The 22092-nt window shown below is 31.5% G+C and overlaps 4 protein-coding genes and 1 long non-coding RNA gene across 5 annotated transcripts in view; 3 read left to right on the forward strand and 2 right to left on the reverse strand.

Annotated features, from left to right (window-relative positions):
- Window positions 1-313: 313 nt before the first annotated feature.
- Window positions 314-3484, forward strand: LOC146905058 (heat shock 70 kDa protein 4). Its single transcript, XM_085729568.1, has 2 exons — window positions 314-665; window positions 1526-3484. The coding sequence occupies exons 1-2, from the start codon at window positions 452-454 to the stop codon at window positions 3256-3258; spliced, it is 1947 nt and encodes a 648-aa protein (XP_085585694.1). The 5' UTR covers window positions 314-451; the 3' UTR covers window positions 3259-3484.
- Window positions 3485-4090: 606 nt separating this feature from the next.
- Window positions 4091-7945, reverse strand: LOC146905059 (endo-1,4-beta-xylanase 5-like). The gene is made up of 7 exons (XM_085728432.1): window positions 7906-7945; window positions 6784-6830; window positions 6484-6703; window positions 5923-6086; window positions 5732-5830; window positions 4855-5640; window positions 4091-4767 (listed from the first exon to the last, which is right to left on the reverse strand). The coding sequence occupies exons 1-7, from the start codon at window positions 7943-7945 to the stop codon at window positions 4411-4413; spliced, it is 1713 nt and encodes a 570-aa protein (XP_085584558.1). The 3' UTR covers window positions 4091-4410.
- A 724-nt stretch (window positions 7946-8669) lies between these two features.
- Window positions 8670-9746, forward strand: LOC146905060 (uncharacterized). The gene is made up of 3 exons (XM_085728433.1): window positions 8670-9018; window positions 9115-9221; window positions 9336-9746. Exons 1-3 carry the CDS (start codon window positions 8670-8672, stop codon window positions 9744-9746), a joined length of 867 nt encoding a protein of 288 aa, XP_085584559.1.
- A 2426-nt stretch (window positions 9747-12172) lies between these two features.
- Window positions 12173-22092, reverse strand: part of LOC146905061 (pyruvate dehydrogenase (acetyl-transferring) kinase, mitochondrial-like) — a 34384-nt gene continuing 24464 nt past the window's right edge. The window contains exon 7 of the mRNA XM_085729570.1: window positions 12173-12523. Within this exon, the coding sequence (XP_085585696.1) occupies window positions 12465-12523 (59 nt within the window). The 3' untranslated portion in view covers window positions 12173-12464. The remainder of the gene's footprint in view (window positions 12524-22092) is intronic.
- On the forward strand, window positions 18144-20283 carry LOC146905062 (uncharacterized). The gene is made up of 3 exons (XR_015018230.1): window positions 18144-18588; window positions 18756-18827; window positions 19989-20283. It is a non-coding gene; the product is annotated as an uncharacterized LOC146905062 (long non-coding RNA).

A 22092-nucleotide genomic window follows, 5' to 3' on the forward strand; every position in this document is an offset into this window, starting at 1 on the left:
TATATTTAATTTCATGGGAATAAACAAAAGTTTTTCTTAAAAAAAATTGTTTTTTTTTTAAAAAATTCTTAAAAGAAATGATTTTAAAAAAAAATTAAATAAGATAAAAATTTATTTTTACGTTTCAGAACAAAGAAAGTGAGAAAGTGTAAAAGATGATATTGGAGCATCTAGAACCAACGAGAAAAATCACAAAACGTGTAAAAAGCGCTTTCACACTATTGGTCCACAACATCCCATACTAATGGAACCATAAGAACATTCTAGAATCCCAAACACTCCATTATATAAACACTTTCACAATTCACAATACTTCATTCATTATTCATAACCCTAACAACAATTCTCGTTCTCACAATTCACAACAACTTCACAACCCTAACACAAACACTTTTCTCTCTTTTCATTCTTTCTCGTAAACCAAACCCTAGCGTTCTTGAATCCATCAACAATGGCCGGAAAAGGTGAAGGTCCCGCAATTGGAATAGATCTGGGAACAACGTACTCGTGTGTTGGAGTATGGCAACACGATCGTGTTGAGATCATCGCCAATGATCAAGGAAACCGTACCACGCCGTCTTACGTTGCTTTTACTGATAGTGAAAGATTGATCGGTGATGCTGCTAAGAATCAGGTTGCGATGAACCCTGTTAACACCGTTTTCGGTAAGATTTCGATTCTCAACATTCACATTATGCAGATTGTGATTTCATTGTTATATGTACAGCATTGTCGTTATTACGTTATATGTACATTGTAATTTTTTTCTTATTGTTGAAAATAAATAATTAATCTAGGTTTTATCTGGTTAATATTCAATTATTTTTGTTGTGATTTGAAGCTTGTGAGTTCTTTAATGTATATGATGTTTGGTAAATTAAATAATTAATTATGAGATATGAAGATATGAACATTATATATGCTGGTATGTTATACTCCCTCCGTTTCAATATGAGTGTCACGCCAAAAAAAATTGTTTCAAAATGAATGCTGCTTTACATTTTCAATGCAACTTTAAGTTTGTCTTTTTCTAATAAAGTAAGGACAGTTTAGTAAAAGTGTTATATCCAATGATTATTTCATTCCATTTCTTAATATGTATGCCAAAGCCTAAAACGACACTCATTTTGAAACGGAGGGAGTATTATATTTACTTTTATTCTTGTTGATTAATGAGGTTTAGAATAATTAGATCCCTTACATTGAACGGTGAATTTGTAGTCATTTACTGAGTGTAATTTGTTTGATTTTTTGAGTTGGATTGGAATATGGTTTATAATGATAGAACATTATGGTGTAATTTGATCATGTAGCCAACCCAATTGAGTGGGGTAAGGTTTGGTTGTTGTTGATGATGAATGAGTCCGTGTCTTAATTAAATAGTATCATGCAAAAGATTGATTTAATATGATGATATTTGATAAGCTTGATTGTTATTTATTTATTTTTTATATTGAAATTTAATTGGTTGTTTATTTGGAAGTTTGTTTGCTCATTGGTTATTTGTATGTGTATGATAAAACAGATGCTAAACGTTTGATTGGAAGGAGAGTTTCTGATGCATCTGTTCAGAGTGACATGAAGTTGTGGCCTTTTAAGGTTACTGCTGGTCCTGGTGAAAAGCCCATGATTGGTGTTAACTACAAGGGTGAGGACAAGCAATTTGCTGCTGAAGAAATTTCATCTATGGTGCTCATGAAGATGCGTGAGATTGCTGAAGCTTATCTTGGTTCAGCTGTGAAGAATGCTGTTGTTACAGTTCCAGCTTACTTCAATGATTCGCAGCGTCAGGCCACAAAGGATGCCGGTGTTATTGCTGGTTTGAATGTTATGAGGATTATCAATGAGCCTACTGCAGCAGCTATTGCATACGGGCTTGACAAAAAGGCGACAAGTGTTGGCGAGAAGAATGTGTTGATTTTTGATTTGGGAGGTGGTACTTTTGATGTGTCTCTTCTTACTATTGAAGAGGGTATTTTTGAAGTTAAGGCCACTGCTGGTGATACCCATCTTGGTGGTGAAGATTTTGATAACAGAATGGTTAACCATTTTGTTCAAGAGTTTAAGAGGAAGAACAAGAAGGATATTAGCGGAAACCCTAGGGCCCTTAGGAGATTGAGAACCGCATGTGAGAGAGCTAAGAGAACTCTCTCATCTACTGCACAAACTACCATTGAGATTGATTCTTTGTTTGAGGGTGTTGATTTTTACACCACAATCACCCGTGCCAGGTTTGAGGAACTTAACATGGATCTGTTCAGGAAGTGTATGGAGCCTGTGGAGAAGTGTTTGAGAGATGCTAAGATGGATAAGAACTCTGTTCATGATGTTGTTCTTGTTGGTGGTTCAACTAGAATTCCCAAAGTTCAGCAACTGTTGCAGGATTTCTTCAATGGCAAGGAGCTTTGCAAGAGTATCAACCCAGATGAGGCTGTTGCTTATGGAGCTGCTGTCCAAGCAGCTATATTGAGTGGTGAAGGAAACGAAAAGGTTCAAGATTTGTTGCTTTTGGATGTGACTCCATTGTCTCTGGGTCTAGAGACTGCTGGTGGTGTCATGACAGTTCTCATTCCAAGGAACACAACAATTCCAACCAAGAAGGAGCAAGTTTTCTCTACATACTCAGACAACCAACCCGGTGTCTTGATCCAAGTTTATGAAGGTGAAAGAGCAAGAACCCGAGATAACAACTTGTTGGGTAAATTCGAGCTTTCCGGCATTCCTCCAGCTCCCCGTGGTGTTCCTCAAATCACTGTTTGCTTCGACATTGATGCCAACGGTATCTTGAATGTCTCTGCTGAGGACAAAACAACTGGGCAGAAGAACAAGATTACCATCACCAACGACAAAGGAAGGTTGTCTAAGGAAGAAATTGAGAAGATGGTTGAGGAAGCAGAGAAATACAAGGCAGAAGATGAGGAACACAAAAAGAAGGTTGATGCAAAGAATGCTTTGGAAAACTATGCTTACAACATGAGGAACACAATTAAAGACGAGAAGATTGGTTCAAAGCTTTCACCTGAGGACAAAAAGAAGATTGATGATGCAATTGACGCCGCAATCCAGTGGTTGGACAGTAACCAGTTGGCAGAGGCTGATGAGTTTGAAGATAAGATGAAGGAACTTGAGAGCCTTTGCAACCCAATCATTGCTAAGATGTATCAAGGTGGAGGTGCTCCTGATATGGGTGGTGGTATGGATGATGAAGTTCCTCCAGCAGCAGGTGGTGCTGGTCCTAAGATTGAAGAAGTCGATTAAGTTTAATCGTTTGATTAATTAGACAGGGGTCATATGTAATGGGTCATATGTAATGCGGTCAAGGTCCTTTTATTTTACTTGTTTTAGAGTATTTTGGCCAGTGTTTTGGTGGTGATTAAAGGGTTTTTTTGTTTGATTTTGAATAGTTCATATCGAGTAGAACTCGATTGAAAGACATCCGTTTAAATTCTTTTTGGTAATAGAATGAAACAATTTTACTGGCCAACTTGATTCCTTTATTTTATTTCTCTTAAGATTTGCTATATAACTCATTGTATGAACACTGATCACAGACCTTGAACACAGATCACCTCCAGCTTTTTCAATTTTTAATTTTGCATTTTGTTTGAAATGTTAGTCAAAACTTACTTTGTTTTGTTTGTTAACAGGCCACTTACTATAACTGTGCTCTTTTTCATTTGGTCCAATATCAAATTCTAAATTGGGTGAATAGTTCTCGTCCTCCTTTTTATATTGGTAGGAATGGTTGATAATCCTTAATTAAGTGGTCTAATTTTTTGTTCTTCCTAGTTAAGGTTTTCATCGAGTGAATGGAGTGAAACATGGCCTTGTCAAATGGATTAGTCGATGATATGGTTAACCCAATATTTAAAGGGTCATGCTAACTTGTGCAAGAACTAAAAAAGAAAATAACATAAATTTTATATTAAAAATATAAATTGTTAAACTTTTACAATATTAAATGTTAAGAAAATATTTCAATCTTTGGGTTGTTAACTTGTGCCTTAAATTAGAATTTTTCCTATTGCTGAAATTACCGATTTTTTTCAATCTTCTCTATATGTATTCTCATAAAAAAAACACAGAAAGATAGATGATTAAATGGTGAATATTTGATCTGCATACTCTACATACATATTTGTGCTACAAGTACATATATACATTGAGGTCCTGCTAGTGCTATAGAACATAAATAAAACATGTTTTGATTGAAGAGCGGAATGTGGTGATGCAATTATAAAAATAAAACATGTTTTCTATTCTTTTCACTTTTTTCTTTAGTCTCTTTCGTTTATTTTTTTTTCCTAAATCGAGTAATGATAGAAAAATAACAAGGCTTCAACAACAGCCAAAGTTTGATAGAAAAAATCAACGACCTTAAATTTCCATTATAAGCAAAAGAACAAAAAACTAAATAGAAAGTTGTATAAACTGTTTTGTTTTCTTGAACTCATCTTTTGAAAGAACCTTTATATGATGAGTGAAATTATTATTCTTCTTGATAGGGTGATTGATTTCCATTTCGTAGTCGCCGTGAAAAAGGGAGGCCTCAAAGTATCCATTTTGGTCTGTCATCCCTGATATTTTTGCTCTCCCCCATTCATTGATCAACTGATCGACAATATCACCTGCAGGCAAGTTCTTGAAATTGTTATCTGTCAAGCAAATCCTATAACAACCTTGCGGTGACCACGCTGTCCACATTATAATGCCTTGAATCCCAGGGTGAGAATGTGCCTCTCTAAGAACCTGCTCGAAGTACAATGCCTACACAAATCATAAGTGGGAAACTTAAATTAGTTTAAGTGTTTAATTTATATCTACTGTCAGACGTTCGGTGTAATTTTTTTTTACCTGATTAGGTTGGCTTGCGACGTCTAATTCTGTGATCCATATTGGCAAACCAGTGGCTCGAAGGGTATCAAGGGAAGCTCTCATGTAAGGCAAGTTAGGAGGACTATTAGGGAAATGAGACTCAAGTCCAATTCCAAGAGGCAATTGGCTATTCACACTTTGAATCTCTTTGATCTTCTGGATATACCTTGGCGGAGTTGATAAACCATCTCTACTATCCTCAATGGTATTATATTCATTCATGAACAAAGTAGTTTGTCCGTCAATGTTGTGAACCTCATTAAACATCCTAGCTGAAAAGTTTTGTCCCAATTTACTTTCGAAGAATGAGAAATGTAGGTTTTCATTAACAACATCCCAACCAATAAGCTGACCCTTGTATCTTGACACAATGGAATTCACCCTTTTTTCGACTGCATCGTTAAGCTGGTCCGGTGACAGTGAAGAAACCCAATAAGGTTGGTATTGAGGATCATCCCAAAATATATTGTGGCCTCTAACAGAAATACCTTGTTTCTCTGCAAACCCTAGCATTGCATCAGCGTCAAAGTAGTTATCTTTGCCTTGTGCATATTCATTCGTGTACCACTTCAATTCATTTTCAAATGTGGTAACTGTGAACCTAGATGCGAACCAATCCTGATATGCATTATTGTTCAGTATGTATTTGTTGATGGCACTTCCAAATGGAAAACCCGGCCTCTTCATTGTAAGAGATATACTTGCATTTGGTAAAGGGTGTCCTTGTTCGTTAACTGCTTGAACGACTACTTTTCTCTTGCGGTCCTGCCAAGTTAGAATTAAACTTGTTATGCACTTTATCCTTTTTATTAATTTTACACCTATTGAAGGTTGATAAGAATGAAGTAATGTTCACCTTTTCAATACTTTGTTGTTGATGAGACCTCCATTGCTTTTCTGTGAATGGTTGCAAGGATATGTTGTCGACCCAAATTTCCGCAGAAGTATTATTGCTCTACAAAATCCAGCATTTTGAAGAATTAAAAATAGCCCTAGTTTACCATTTAATAAGAAATACAAAAATACAAGTATGCAGATATGAAGTACCTCAAAATAGAGCTCAGCTGCTCCTGTTGTATCTGCTATAAGACCACCCTTAAGCATGGACCAACAATTAGGCTCAGCAAAAATAGCACCACCAAATTTAAATCCTTTGGTTGTTTTGACTACTGCTGTGACAGGAACATTTTCCTCACTCACTTGTATCCAAGCTGCATAATTTCAAACCATAGTACAATTCATCATAGTCACATAATTTAAGATTGATGTATTTGATATAAACAACAAATTTAAAGCATTAATCCTAGAATCAAAAGTCACGTGACATTTAAATAACTCATATTCAACACTCCAATATAAATTACACTAGCTAGGTGCAAGAACAATACAAAACTTGAAGCACGGACATTCTTCGGATTAGGTGTGTTCCGGTATCAGACATGTGTGTGTCCGACACCGATACGATACCGACACTTGTAATTACACTGAATTATGTGATTTTTTCAAATTATTAGTTAGTTCAGCATGTCAGTGTTCATATCGTGTCTGGTGTTCGTGTCCGTGTCCGTGCTTCATACAAAATCTATGATATTTGAGTATATAAGTTACCCGATAAAGAATAATGCAATCCTTTTCGTAGGTAAATCTCCTGTGAGACACTATCATGTGGTTGATTTCTACTATGGGCTACCACAAATTTGTTGCCTAATGATTCTCTATGTTCAATTACTGCATCCCCAAATGTTGTCCATCCTTGTAGTCCATCATTCAATTCTGGATTTTTAATGATTCCTCCATTATACTGAGGCTTTTGTGGGTGTGCCAAACACTGAAATTGAAAATAAGTAGCAACAACGATTAGAGTGAAATGACACCTTTGAAAATGAGAGTGCTAGATCGAAAGCTTACTTCAACATTGGCACTATAATCATAGGATAATGCTTCAGCTTCAAAACCTGTGGTAATATAACTTCATGTTATTAAATTTATATATTCTTGGATGCTTTCGTTCATGCATCAAATTAAATATCATAGGAAAATAAAAAAATTCTTGGAAGCTATTTATTGGAAGCATCAAATTCTTGGAAGCTTACTTTTTTATTGCTTATTGTATACGGTCCTAATATATATTAATAAACTAGGAGATATGTTCTTTTTTAAAAAATTAATCATTAAAATATTATGTATAATTATTTTTTAGTAGGATATCTCGAAGTAGGATTCTATTGAGAAAATAAATAAATTACATAGCATAAAATGATGAATTACAACACAAATTTCGTTATAAAAAAAAACACAAATTCCGTAAAGCTAAAATAAAAAACAATGAATTAGTAACGTTGATAGCATAAAAAAGTATAATGTTTACAAAAATGACAAAATTAAAGTTATCAGAATTTATTAAGCAATTTTGTTAACTTCGGTGCTATTGATTTTACTATTAGTAAAAAAAAAATAGAAACCTATCAAAAAAATACTATTAGTAAAAAAAAAAAAAGCGATATTGATTTTACTAAAAAATTCAATGTCACAAGTGAAACTTTTGCGTTTCACCAAAGTGTTCCACGAATATAACCAAGAGATTTGACTCCAATGGTTAATGAGTTCTTTTAAAGGACAAAAATTTCAAACTAAACTTCAAATTCGATTTACTATTGAGAACAATTCTTTACAAATTTTACTTACTTTCTAACTAATAAATCATCTTTTCCTAAAAAATCGGAGGGTTCACACAAAAACAAAAAATTGTTGTGCTCATATAAGAAAACAAGGAATGAAGCACGAATACGGACACCGGACACGACGCAACACAGATACTGACACGCCGACACCGCTAATAATTTGAGAAAATCACAAAATTCAATGTAATTATATGTGTCGGTGTCATGTCGGTATCGGACACGACGTCTAATCCGTGGAGTGTCCGTGCTTCATAGATACATACAAAGTTATAAACATCATCTAAAACGTACTTTTACTTTGCTGGTGTAAGTTTTGAATCAATAACCCTAGAGTTTCGTGGTTACTAACCTGAAAGTAGGATGACAAATAGCAAAAGGATAATATTCATGTTTTAATATCAAACCTTCTCTGAAGAAGAAAAGAAAAACAAAAAATAAGGGAGTGGGATTTATATACTAGACACGATGATGATATGTGTCCTATAAGTCACAAATTGATGCATTTAATTGACATGATTACCTATAATCAATGCATATAATTAATTTCCAATTCCTTTCCAATTAATACGGTAGCAAATTTAAACATAGAATTTTTTTTTGAAGGAAAACATGGAATTTTTTATTTGTTAATTTGAAGTACCATCAAGTTGAGAAACATTTTATAGGTATGTAATTAACTGAGTTGATTTGATTGCCATCAAATTAATTTCTTAACTATTAATTTTCCATATGTTACATCTCCATTATATTTAATTAATCATATTTGAGGTGTGTAAGACAACACTAGTGGATATATCTCTAACCATGATTCAAACATCGGTTGGCACTTGACGATGATGTGACGGTATAATCTCTTTCCCTAAACCTAACCCTCATTGTTGTTATTCTTGACTAGCGAAAAGACGGGCATTACGTGTCTGTCTTTCCGCTTTTTTTATTACGTTATAGTTTGAAAATTATTAATGGTGTTTTTTTTTATGAATTTTTGATTTAGATTAAAACTAATAGTAATATAAATGTTTGTTGCTTTCAAGTTATAACAAACCAAGCTAATGGATCCGCAGTCGTCAGAACTTGCGGCCTTTCACGATACCGGCAAGTAATCTTACCAATATGACTGTCTCCCAGCTTTTCAACCCAACAACCAACACTTGGAATCGAGACTTTATTGCTTCTATTATGAACACGCAAGATACATCAGATATTTGTAAGTTACCTTTGCACTCTCGAACTGATTCTGATACAATTATTTGGAATGCCTCTTCTAATGGCTCATACACAGTAAAATCTGCCTACAAGATGTGTTTGAGTATTTCAGAGCAACGATCAAACTATCATGTCTCAGGCGAATTGAAGTTGATGTGGACACTGCATGTTCCGCCTAAAATCAAACATTTTTGTCGGAGATTGCTTCGTAATTGTTTACCTACACGGTCTAATTTGCAAGGTCGTGGAGTACCTTGTCAGTCAACTTGTGTGACATGCAATAATAACGACCTTGAAGATTAAATGCACCTATTTATGCATTGTAAGTTTGCTATTGATTGTTGAAAACCAGCAAATCTTTGGGGTATGATAGCACCATACATGACGTCCAACGCCAGTTTTTCCTCTATTATCTTTGCCATACTTAGAGCGCTTGAGGCAGAAAATTGTGCTAGATTTGTAGCTATCTTATGGAGTATTTGGCGCGCGCGTAATGCTTGTTTATGGGAGCAAAAACCAGTCAATGCAAACACATCTTGTATCATAGCACTGGATATTGTTTGAGACTTCAAGTGGTGCAACCGTCCCAATGGTAATGTGCAGCCTGCTACTCCAGTATGGTCTAAACCGCCGACAGATTGGATCAAGTGTAACGTTGATTGTGCCCTTTTTGAAGCTGAAGGAAAATTTGGTGTTGGTATTTGTTTTCGAGACAGCCTTGGACAACTTATCCAAGCTCACTCAATGGTTTTTCCCTCTATCCCAACTGCAGCTGAATGTGAAGCTACCGCCATACAACAAGCCCTCCAAATTTCTCTTGATCTTGGCCTCAATCGGGTAGTATTCGAAACAGATTGTCAGCTAGTTGTGAATGCAGTCCTTGGTAATAGCTCCTATGTGAATGAGTTAGGAATTTTACTCTCTAATTGTAGGACTTTGCTTTTTTCTAATGCTAGTTATGCTCTAGCTTATGTTAGGAGATAAGCTAATAGAGTCACTCATAATCTTGCTCGAGCGTCTATATTACATGCTAATCCCACTACTTTCTATCATTCTCCATATTGTATTCACTCTATTATTTTGGATGAAATGAAATGAGTTAGCTTTCCCTCAAAAAAAAAAAAAAAACAAACCAAGCTAATCATGATTATGTTATAACAAACCAAGCTAATCATGATTGAAATAATGAAAAAGTTGTTTAAGGGTATAATTGGAAGAATGAAAAGTAAGTATAAATATACTCATCTAATTTATTACACTTTTTAAATGATATAGGAAAAATAAACCAGACATACATATATTTTTTTGGTGGTAACCGGGGTTTGAACTTCGGACCTTGTATATATTATGCATTGTCCATACCAACTGAGTTAAGCTCACGAGGACAACTAGACATATATATATATATATATATATATATATATATATATATATATATATATATATGGGTTATGATAGAAGACACCTTTTATGAAGGTGTCTTTTATCAAGTTACTCTATGAGCATTTGCGAAAAGACACCAACTTACTTTTAGGAAGGTGTCTTTTATCAAAGTTATAACTAAAAAGTGAAAATCACACCTTAAGGTGTGACTTGATAAAAGACACCACCAAAGGGTGGCTTGTAACATAACCCTATATATATATATATATATATATATATATATATATATATATATATTCATATCGTGTTTGTTACATTTTTTAATATTTAAATTTATTCTTATCTATTTGTTGCATGTGTTATTTTTTTAAAAATTGAGGGCATTTTTGAAAAGAAAAATCCAACCCAAAAGAGCTGAAAGGGGTTGTTTTCTTTATATGGGGTTTGCTAGGATACACCCACTAGTTTTTATTAAGGTGTGTTTTAGCAAAGATATAACTAAAAAGTTGTTAAACACACCTTCTAAAAAATAAGTGGGTGTATGTTAGCAACTCCTATAGGCATTTGCAAGGATACACCCACTTATTTTTTAGAATGTGTGTTTTAACAAGTTATAACTAAAAAGTAGTTAAATACACCTTAAGGTGTAGCTTGCTAAAACACTCTCACATATAAACTAGTGGGTGTGTTCTAGCAAATCCCTCTTTATATAATATATATATATATATATATATATATATATATATATATATATGTTTTAATATTAATTTTGATGGTGTTTTTTGTGTTTCTATTTGCGGTAATTATATGAGGTGTATTTTACTTGGAAAAGACTGTTTTATAAACTCATTCATAGTCCTATATATAGAGTTAAGTTGTAATACAATATTTTGTCAATAAAAAAGTTGTAATACAAAAGTATGTTTCTAAATCATATCCTTAACTAGGGAAGAAAGATGATTGTCAAAAAAAAAAAAAAACTAGGGAAAAAAGATAAAAAGATCTAACAAATCTTAACAATATTATAAACTAAAATATAAATTATATATCCGAACAGTATCTTATTTTAAATATAAAATATATTTAAATCTAATATTTTGACATATTATTTTCAACATATATTTGTAGTGGTTATTATATAATCATATTGTTATTCATGTCCCTTCAAAAAAATGTTTTTGTTCATGTCGTGGGATTGTTTTAGAAAAAATTAATGCATTTGAAAAATATATTTTTCTTCAAGTAGCAAAGGTTATTTTGAAAGAAAAAAATAAGACGTATGAGAAACCAATAGGATGAGAAAAGGTATTTTGAAAGAAAAAAAAATAGGACGCATGAGAAACCAATAGGATGAGAAAAACAATATAAAAGTTTACGTATTTTGAAATCAATATCACCTACTTTAGAATTTTAAGAATAATAGAACCTTATGTTAGGACATTGTGGTGCGTTGCACTTAATCATAATTTACTAACCAATCTAAGCCAACATACTCAAATTTTTAATATTTAAAGACCTTATTTTAGAATAAAAATCAAGTCTTTCCGGTTGCGCGCATAGGATTTCTTGTCCACACAAAAATACTCAACTAAAGAAAAAAGGTTAATATCTCCTATATGGGTGAATTAATTTTAGAATCTCAACTAAGAGATAACTAACTACATTTATCTTTAAGTGGATGAAATCTATATGCTAGAATATGAATCATGTTAACATAAAAAATCAATCATTAGTTACTAATAAATGTCATGACTTATTTTAAAATGTTAATTGAAAGTAAACTTTTACACTATAAAGATGCCATATCAAAATTCCAGAAAAGTTAGATGTATAAAAATTGTGTTTCTTTGTGGTCTGGGATACCATCTCTAACCCTAAATTGTTTCGGTATAAAAATTGTGTTTCTTTGTGTGCCTCTCACACACTCTCACATGAGTGGTACAGTGTGGGTATGAGAAAAGGGTGTCCATGAAACATTATCCATTTTAAGGAGAGTGATAGCTATTGTGAATAGTCAAAAACAAGAATTGTATGAACAAGTTTGATTGAATAGTCATTGAAAATAAAGGGTCTCATTCAGCCTCTAAACAATGAAAATACCAATTTTCCAAAGCTGATGCAATGGCAAAAGAAAGGACCATCAATTACCATACACAATCTTATGCATGAATGAAATATATACACATAATCTGTCAAGTTAATAGAGTATGAAAAAAAATTGACAACAGAGTCATTTTTTTTACTTGTTTTTACGAATTCAATGTTACTTCGAGTTATTCTCCACAATTCTTGAGTGGCTGAAAACGATAGAATCAATCTTCAGGGCAAAGGTTCTTGTGAATCTCCCAAACGAGACAAATGGAGATATGCATCAGTCCCTGCAAACAACAACCAATTACCCCATCAGAATACTTGATTATTGAACATGTAATGGTAAAGGGTGAAAAGTAGTACTATTATATTAGCAAAACCATTACTCTAGAAATGTTATGCAATATAATTGCAAGATATCTCTATATAATACAAAAGGATACATCTATGAGCCATAGTACACTTGGCATCATATTTTTCATCTAGCATTTAATGTTATTCATCTAGCATTTTTCATCTCTCTCATCAAAGAATATTCCTTCTTATTTTTATGTGATTAAAATGTAAATGTTGACTAAAAAATGGATGATTTAATGGCGTGTAAATGCTATTAACTTTCATTACATTTTTTTAATTTGTTTCATAGTCAAACCTGAAAAAATGAACATATTTTTTTTATCCTTCTTCTTTTCCATACGTTTCTTCCAAGCTTTAACACCATTTTTTTCCTCTTCCGGTTGTTAGGTAGCATATTTTAAATCACGATCATATTTTCAATCACGAAGATATGATATAGTAAAAATCAATTAGATGAAAATCATAGTCTCAAATGTAACAAGGTAAGTGGATTCAAATATTTTATTTTCTTAGATTATTGACGATGTCGACATGTTAGTGTTGGTTTGATGCCTGTATTTGTCTAATGTTCATAGATGTGTGCTAATCGTTCTTCCATTAGTATTTGTGTACAAAAAGTTCAAACATACTTTTAACCACTATTTAATAGATATTTGTTTATAATTTCAACATTACTTCTCGGATCTCACCATGCTTTGAATTTTTCCTTATAAATATTACTTCAACCATCACCATTCCTCACATCATTTTAACATTCAGTTATAGAATTTAAAATTATTTCAAAATCATGTTTGTTCATTTATAGTTTGTATCCATTTTTTATTAAAAAAATAGTGTTTCATCCTTATTCTCTAAATATTACATATTTGTTTTTGGTTCTTGACTACTTTGGGTTTGCAATTTATTTAAATCTATTATTTTATATTTTAATCCTCTTTCTATCTCTCTATATTTTTATAGTTTTTTTACCTAATTTTTTGTTCAACTTTTCTTCTTTAGCTCTTCGACCAATTGTTCTTTGGTTTTAACGGGATTTTATTGATTTGTTCTATTTTTCCAGTTATGTGGATACAATTAAAGATGAAGCGCAAGGATGCAATACTTGAAGTTTGACTACATGGATTTGTAGAGTTCCTCTCAACAAAAGAAAGAATTTGGAGAGAGTAGAATATTTTAATCAAGCTTTATATTTTAAGAGTTGTATATATTACAAATTTGATTAAAGTGTCTGATGTTAAATGAATTTTAAGTAGTTTTATTTGCATTGAGATTGTAAAAATGCTAGCAGTAATATTGATATTGTTGCAAGTGTCTAACTAATCACACTAATGACGAGTTATGAGTGTTCGAATATAAACCGATTCAAAAGAAAATCATAAATTGGTACAAAAACTGAAAATCACAAAATCTAATATCGTTGCATATGTTTGAATGTCCTTTGTGAAAACCTTTTGCATTAGATCATACTTTGATTTGATTATTCGATTTTTTTTTACCTCAAATTGATTGAAACCGCACGGCAAACCCCGGAATGACGAGCCACTATTTTTTTTCTTTTTCTTTTCTTATATGATATGATCCTTTGGTTTTCGTCTTCCTCTTATAATAGTAAATGAAGGGATTATATTTTATGATGTTGAATAACCCAATGATTTGTGTTATGTTAGTTCTCTCATTATTTGTAACATTGTTCCATGTTTCTTCAATGACTTTCTGCATCTGTGTCAAAATAAAGTTATGGATATTTAGTGCAACAAAGGTTTAAAAAAATATATTTGTGGATGTTTTTCAAATTAAGTATCGTCAAGCACACAACTGAGAGATGATATCTCTAGAAAAAAATTGTTAGCTTAACGTAAAACTTCGCACAAGCGTACACACCCTTGGTCAAAAAGAAATGCATTAAACTTTTGGAAATACCGACGCTAAATTAACGGTTTTTTAACTTCATAGGGAATTAATCCTATAAAAATCATGGGATTGACTTTCTATTATGTTTGATATATCAATCTTTGCTCTTCTACTCATGTTTCTTTCATGATTTTTTTTAAAGTTGCAATTTTGGGTTGACTTTATCCAATAAGATGTCGAAACATGACCTAATTTCATTGTTGTTCTTTTTAGCAAAACTTGCAACAAAGTATCCCAACCAAAAATTTTAGAATAGAATCAATCAAAGTATGGACTTCATCTTTATAGAAAATTTGGGAATTAAAGGTAATTTTCACTTTTTTATGTTATGTGGTTACTAATTTAAAATTGAACAAAAAATAAATAAAATTTATGGTGAACCTCCAATTATAAGTGGAAATTAATGACAAGCTGATCGTCGTGAAAATTTCTTTTTTCTAAAGAATCGTTGTGGGAATTTCTATTATAATTATAAATGATTATTGCATACTTTTATTTACTAGAATTTCTATTTTTGGTGTATTATCTTTTTAAGAAATGATTATTATATATTTTTATTTGTATGAGATTCTATTTTTGGTATTTTTATCATGGATTATTTTATTAAGGAAATCATCTAAAAAAATTAATCGATTTTTATAATCATCATGTGCATTAAATCAAAATTAAAGAAGATGTTTTATCAAAATAAAAATGAATGACAATTAGATATTTAAATGTTTGAATTTTAATAAGAAAAATGATATATAATTAGAGTCTACAATAAGTACTCCAACCCTTATTATACCAATTCATCCATTTTTTAAATAAAAAATTATATAACCGTTTTTTTATCCTTCATCAAATCAAACCATGCCCATAAGATTATTTTAACATTATTAACCACCTCCCTTTATTTTGGTGAAGCCAAATTGATCATAGAATGGATAATTAATCTGATCAAATGATGAGTTTTTTTATTCTTAGAGACAATCAAATTGAATCACAATTCCATAAATTACCGCATTACTTTTAACATTATTAAATTCATTTTCAGTAAATTTTAAGTATTTTTTTAAGGAAAATTTTAAGTATTTTAAAACAGGTTTTTTAAAAAAATCCAACGACAATAAAAACAACATATATATTTCATGAAAGCCTAAAATATACCCCAATAAAATCAAACTAATTAATATAATAAATATTTTGAAAAATAAAAAACTTAAAGGCTAATAATTTTAAGTCTATAACGAAAATTATATTAAATATATTTTTATTGTGTCTGATAATTGATTGTGTGACTGGATGTTAGTGTAAAACAAACATTGATAGTGTATATCATTTAATCTCATAATTTCCAAAAAAAACATTTCATTCACTAATAAAAAATAAACAAATAAAATAATAATTAAAAAGAAGAAAATTCTCATGTGCTTGACATAAGAACGTCTTTTAATAGTATAATAATAATGATCATAAATATCTTTTAACACAAAAAACTTCATAATGATCAATGGACCATAATGATTCCTGGGTATGACATTTAATGCCATTATTAAAAAAAATAAAAGTCATAGTGAATTTTTTGTTGGTAAATTTTTTTTATGGTGAATGAATGTTAATTTTGTATAAGGTAGAAAAAATCTTAGAGATAAAAGAGCACTCACTAAGTTATTTAGTATTTACATTTGCATACCTCCAAATATACTAGAAGGGCTCAAAACCTGTAACCTTTAAATTTAAAGTATGTCTTTACACTGCTAGACTAAACCCTCTTTGATGGTCGGTATAGGATAGAGATATGATAGAATATGAAATTCGATAGAGACATGATATGATATAGACATGATAACAAAAATCTTATCATGTGTTTGATGCGTACATGATAACAAAATATCATTATAATTATATAAAAAAAATTAATCTCACAATTAATTAAATATTGTAAAACTGACATGTATATAATTATAGTAATGAATATATATATTTTCAAACATTACTAACATTATAAGAATGTATTTTGTCAAGTTAGGATAACACATATGCATTTCAACCAAAGACCAAATAAGTAGGATTTTGAAATGACAAAGGTTGAATAAAAAATCGGCTTAATTGCAGTTTTAACTCCCTAACTTTCACAAAGTTACGATTTTGGCCCCCTAAAAAGAAAAAAACTACAAAACGGCTCCCTAAGTTTTGCATCTGTGGCAGTTTTAGCCCCCAATGCCAACTTTGACTCGGTCTACGCTGACGTGGCACCCTAAGTGAGGTGCCCCGTGTTATTTTTTTTTAATTTTTTTTGTCTTGGGGGGTAAAAACTGCTACAGATGCAGAACTTAGGGGGCTGTTTTGTAGTTTTTTTTATTAGGGGGCCAAAATTGCAATTTTATAAAAGTTAGGGGGTTAAACTGCAATTAAGCCTAAAAAATATTATGAAAGCGAATAAAATCAAAAAACTAAATTTTAAGATATTTTTTTTTAAAAAAATGATATCCAAATACTTTCAAAATAGTTAATCATAATGTTGATACTCCAAGGAGGAGTCTATACTGGATTTAATCATTAACTTAGTATAAGAGCAACCACACAATTAAGGTTGATAACACATCTTTACTTAGAATGTATAATAAGCATGTATTTTCTTAACTTCACATAACACATCTATGTTTTGCTATTGTCAGATCTCATCAAAGACCATAAGTGAAGGAAATGGAAATAATGAAGGTTGGATTAAAAAAATAGAATTAAAGCAAATGATATAAAAAAAAACTAAATTTTAAAATAAAAGAATCAAGAAAATGACAAAAAAAAAAAAGATCATTATAATGTTGGGACTTATGTATGGGCCTAAACAGGATAGGATAATCACATTATGCTAAGAGCAACCACAAAAGTAAGATTGACATCACATCCAAATTCTCAAGGTATTAAGTATATGGGGTCATCTTACTTATATGTTCATCACCTTATGCTCTTCAATCTAATGTGCAATTTTAACTTAGATATGACATATTAATATCTATCATTTAACCAACTTGGGTAAGTCTGATGGTATTGACTTGGGACCCAATGCTAAATTGGCTGGGCTAATTTAGCTTATTTAAAAAATAATAATTATCCCTTAAGTTTGAGACTCTCTGCATATGATCTGGTAGCACAGCTAAATAAGACTAGAGAAGGTGTAACATAGTAAAAAAAAAGTGGGTTGGTGGTGATTTAATGAAGGAAGATTTTTGTTTCTTTCCTGAAAATGGAGAAAAGAAGAGAAAAAATAAACTAGAAAAATTGAGAAGACATAAAAGGAATTTGAAATGAAAGAAATAATAAGAAAAAAGGGGTTTATGCGTTGTCAGTGAATATAGAGAATAAAGTAGTTGTTGGACGTGTTTGTTGAAGGAGTTGTATATTTTTGGACAAATTTTTTAACAAAAAATTAAAATAAAAAAATTACATTATTTTAAAACCTCTAACAAGCGTGTATTTTGTCAACTCAGCAGAACAGTATCCAGTTTTTCTTTGTAATCTCACCAAAGACCAAAAGTAAAGGATTTTAAAATAATAGAAATGGAATAAAAAATATAACCTGAAAGCGAATGACTTCTAATAAATAAAATTTGAGATAAAAAAAATCAAGCAAATGACATCCAAAATGAAACGCACCGATTTATCGAAACATTTATATTATAAAATAAAAAAAAAATTAAATTAGTTAAATAATAATAATAATAATAATAATAATAATAATAATAATAATAATAATAATAAGAAAATAGAACATGGTGGAACTTTCTACAAACAAATAAAATAAACCAAGTAAACCCCACCTCACCTCATTTTCTCTCATATTTTTCCCTCTCTCCCGTATTCCTCTTTCTTTTCTGCTCCCTCACATCCTCCATCTAATTCCTTCTCATTTTTTCTTCATTTTCTTTCAAATCATGAAATTTCTTCCATAAATCAATTACCCAAAAGAAAAATTATACATTTAAACAAAGCTATCTCATAATCCAAGTGCTATATGGTGGAACTTTGGGGTTAGAGTTTGTGCTTTGGGAAAGAAGAGGAATACCATATTGTGAAAGTTGCTCATTGAGACTTCTTGGAGGTATATTTATCAATTTACAACTCAATTAGTACATATTTAGGTATGATTATTGTTAGAAATTAATTTTTGATATTAGAGTAGATGATATGGGGATTTTATGGTTAACTATAGTTAGAGAAGTAGTAGAATGAGTTACTAATTCATGAGAAAATATTATGGATGCTCAGATATGACGCCGGACGCTTCACATGCTTCTTTCGGAGTGGTTAAAGAGCAAACTTAGTTGATTCATCATAACTGTGAGTTGATAACGATCATTATCATATATTTTCATGATTAATATTATTGATATTTGATAAATTTTCTGTGTTAAAGTGTTTTATAAAATAGGGAACACACCCTTCGAATATTTTTCTCGTCTTGATACATATTTAAAGTCGATGATATTATTGTGGTCTCTATTTAGATTTTATCTATGATTTATAAGCAAAGGATTTCAAATTGGGATTTGATTGTGTGCTCTGACACAAGTTTGATATTTTACGAATTGCGGTTTTAAAGCTATATGTTTTGAGAAAAATGGTTATAATGACGACGACCTAGGTGCACCTAGTATGTGATTTCAATTAGGTAGAATTACCCCATTAGATGGAGCTGCCCCTATGGAAAGGCCACCATTAGGAGGAGAGGGCTATCAATGAGAGGTAAACTCCCTAATTGAAAATGTTTTACACTTGTTTTGAGTCGAGAGAAAAGAGCTATCCGTTAGATGGAGCCGCCCCTATGGAAAGGCCACCATTAGGAGGAGAGGGCTATCAGCGAGATGGAGCTAGTTCTCGATTCACCCATTTTGATTATTTTCACTAAATTGATTTTACTATACTTTAAAAACGCTTTGTTTTGAGTCGAGAGAAAAGAGCTATCCGTTAGATGGAGCTACCACTAAGGGAAAGGCCACTCTTAGTAGGAAAGAGCTATCAACGAGATGGAGCTAGTTCTCGATTCACCCATTGATTATTTTCATTAAAGTTGGATTTATATATTTTCTTTAAAGTTGATTATTTTGGTATAATCAAATTGAATGTGATTTTATATTCTACTTGAAGTTGATTATTTTGATCATTTTCATTAAATCGAGTTTTCTATATTTTATTTAAAGGCTTTTGCTATGATTTTCATTAGTGTATTTATAAAGGCTTGTAACCTATTTTCACCTCTTTGTTACATTGGATTTTCTTTGAATTATTCTGATTTGATTGAAAATATTTATACATGTGTAAATTATCATGCGTATAATGCGGATTAATAGAATTTTATGTTGTTACTATTTTTGTAAATTGACATTAGATTTGAAAAGGGTAAATAATCGTGCCCTTGTGTGTTTCCCTTCTAGTTGGTGGTGGTTGTTGTCTCTCACTAAGTCCTTGTGGCTTACTCTTTCATTTTCTATTTTTTTTCAGATTTCCAAGCAGCCAAGTAAGAAGCTAGTAGACTTGAAGTTCATCTGTGTCACTCTTGGTGGTAGGTTTCCTTGATGAATGTCTCTTTTGTTTATGTATATGTTGAATCAGAGTATCTGCAGCTATTTGGAGTTTAGGAATGTTTTATTCTGAGATGTACAAAGATGTAAATATGTCATTTGAAACTCTGGATGAGAATACAGGTTCATAAACAGGATTAAAATCTTGGCGAATGTTAAAAATACAGAGGATACTCTGTCGAAATTTCAATGGATATCAATTTATAAATTGTAAATTATAGTTGTCAAGTGTCGTCAATAGGCTTGCCGGACTAGGATGTTCTAGTTCGTGCGCCGGTCACGATTGTGAATTTTGGGTCGTGACACAAAAACTAACAAAAATGTTTATCATAATGTTGGGATAATATTGAGATTCCTGGTAAGCCTACCTACACTGATATGAATATTTATATTAGGCCAATATCAACCATACAAGTGAGATTGATACCGCATTTTAACACAAAACCATAAGGCATTAGGTACATGGAGCATCTCACTTATATGTTGTTGAAAATTTACTCTTTCATCCAATGTAGAATGTACAATCACACTTGACATATTAACATATCTTAATCAAGTGTGCGACCATCCGTGCATGTAATTATGTGACATAGTCAATTAATGTCAAACAGAGACACAACATGTTCAAAAACGTGGGCTGGAAGTGGTTTCTTGAAGGAGTTGAAGGTTTTTGGGTAAAAAATGAGCATTTTAAAATGAGTTTAGTAAACATGTATTTTGTCAAATCACAATCGTTATAAAGATTCTTCTATTTTCAAATCATTCAAAAGACCAGGAGTGAATGAGTTTGAAATGATAAATGTTGAATAAAAATAGCATGAAAGCGAATGACATCTAAATACTAATTTTTTAGATAAAATAATTAATAAATGACATTCAAACACCAACAAAGTAATTCATCTTAATGTTAGAATGATAGATGGAGCCTAAATTAGGTTGGATCACTGTATTAGACTAAGAGCAACCACATAGGTGATATTGACACCGCATGTTCACTCAAATTGTCTAATAAGTATGTATTTTGTCGACTCAACATAATGCTTCTACAATTGTTTATACTGTGACCCACCGAAGACCAAAATGAAAGAATTTAAAATAATTAAAGTTAGACAAAGACATTGGATTAAGGTGAATGACATATGACATCCCAAAACAAAAAAATATCATTATAGTGTTTGGATTTCAGATAAATCCTACAATAGATTGGATTGTCACATTTGAATATGAGAAACCTCATATGTAAGATGAAAACCACATCTCCATCCGAAACCTAAAGACATTAGGTATATTAGCCATCTCACATATATGTTGTTCAATATCAAAAGTAGAAGTTTCACTCACACATGACACATTAACATCTCTCTCAACATCTATTCTTACATAAAATGTGAAACTTTAACTCGAATTTGACACATTAACATCTCTCCATTAAGTGTCAGACTCTATGTGCCCGTGATCGATCACCGAAATAAGTGAGAATGATACCACTCCCCCAAAATAAGTGAGAATGATACCATTCCTACTCCACCAAAATGTTGAAATAGGATATAATGCAACTGTTGTGCATTTTGAGCGAGCCAACACTGATGTGGATCCACACGTTTTAAAAAATAGAAATCAGATAAGTGAGAATGATACATCTTCATCCGAAAGGCTTAAGTATGATTTTTTTTTTTTTACTTATTTGTTGTTCAACCTGAACTCTTTTATCCAATGTTAGACTTTAACTGACATTTTCTTCATCTTAATATTATCTCCATTAAGTATGACGATATTCTAGCCCGTGCTTGGCACGGGTGTCCATACTAGTACAAGCTAATTCTTAGATGGTAAAGGCTAAATACAATTCTCATTTCAAATCACTAGATAAACATATTTATTGTCCCATGAATGTAGATCGGTTAGTGAGATAAGGGACATTGAAAGAGCTTTCAGAACGTCTTGAGTTCGATCCCAAAAACTAACATAATCAATAACTTACTAAAACTTGCCTATAAAGAAGCTAGATATATTCATTCCTTTTT

This window comes from Medicago sativa, chromosome 7 (assembly GCF_051527215.1).
Source record: "Medicago sativa cultivar Bolivia chromosome 7, Bolivia_mono, whole genome shotgun sequence".
In the NCBI taxonomy this organism is placed as follows: Eukaryota; Viridiplantae; Streptophyta; class Magnoliopsida; order Fabales; family Fabaceae; genus Medicago; species Medicago sativa.

Coding starts and splice junctions, on each gene's coding strand:
- LOC146905058 (XM_085729568.1), top strand. CDS start 452: ATGGCCGGAAAAGGTGAAGGTCCCGCAATTGGAATAGATCTGGGAACA. Junction 666..1,525: donor CCCTGTTAACACCGTTTTCG/GTAAGATTTCGA, acceptor ATGATAAAACAG/ATGCTAAACGTTTGATTGGA.
- LOC146905059 (XM_085728432.1), bottom strand. CDS start 7,945: ATGAATATTATCCTTTTGCTATTTGTCATCCTACTTTCAG. Junction 6,704..6,783: donor ATTATAGTGCCAATGTTGAA/GTAAGCTTTCGA, acceptor TTTCAATTTCAG/TGTTTGGCACACCCACAAAA. Junction 5,641..5,731: donor AACAACAAAGTATTGAAAAG/GTGAACATTACT, acceptor CTAACTTGGCAG/GACCGCAAGAGAAAAGTAGT.
- LOC146905060 (XM_085728433.1), top strand. CDS start 8,670: ATGACTGTCTCCCAGCTTTTCAACCCAACAACCAACACTTGGAATCGA. Junction 9,019..9,114: donor GCAAGGTCGTGGAGTACCTT/GTCAGTCAACTT, acceptor GTTGAAAACCAG/CAAATCTTTGGGGTATGATA. Junction 9,222..9,335: donor CAGAAAATTGTGCTAGATTT/GTAGCTATCTTA, acceptor TGAGACTTCAAG/TGGTGCAACCGTCCCAATGG.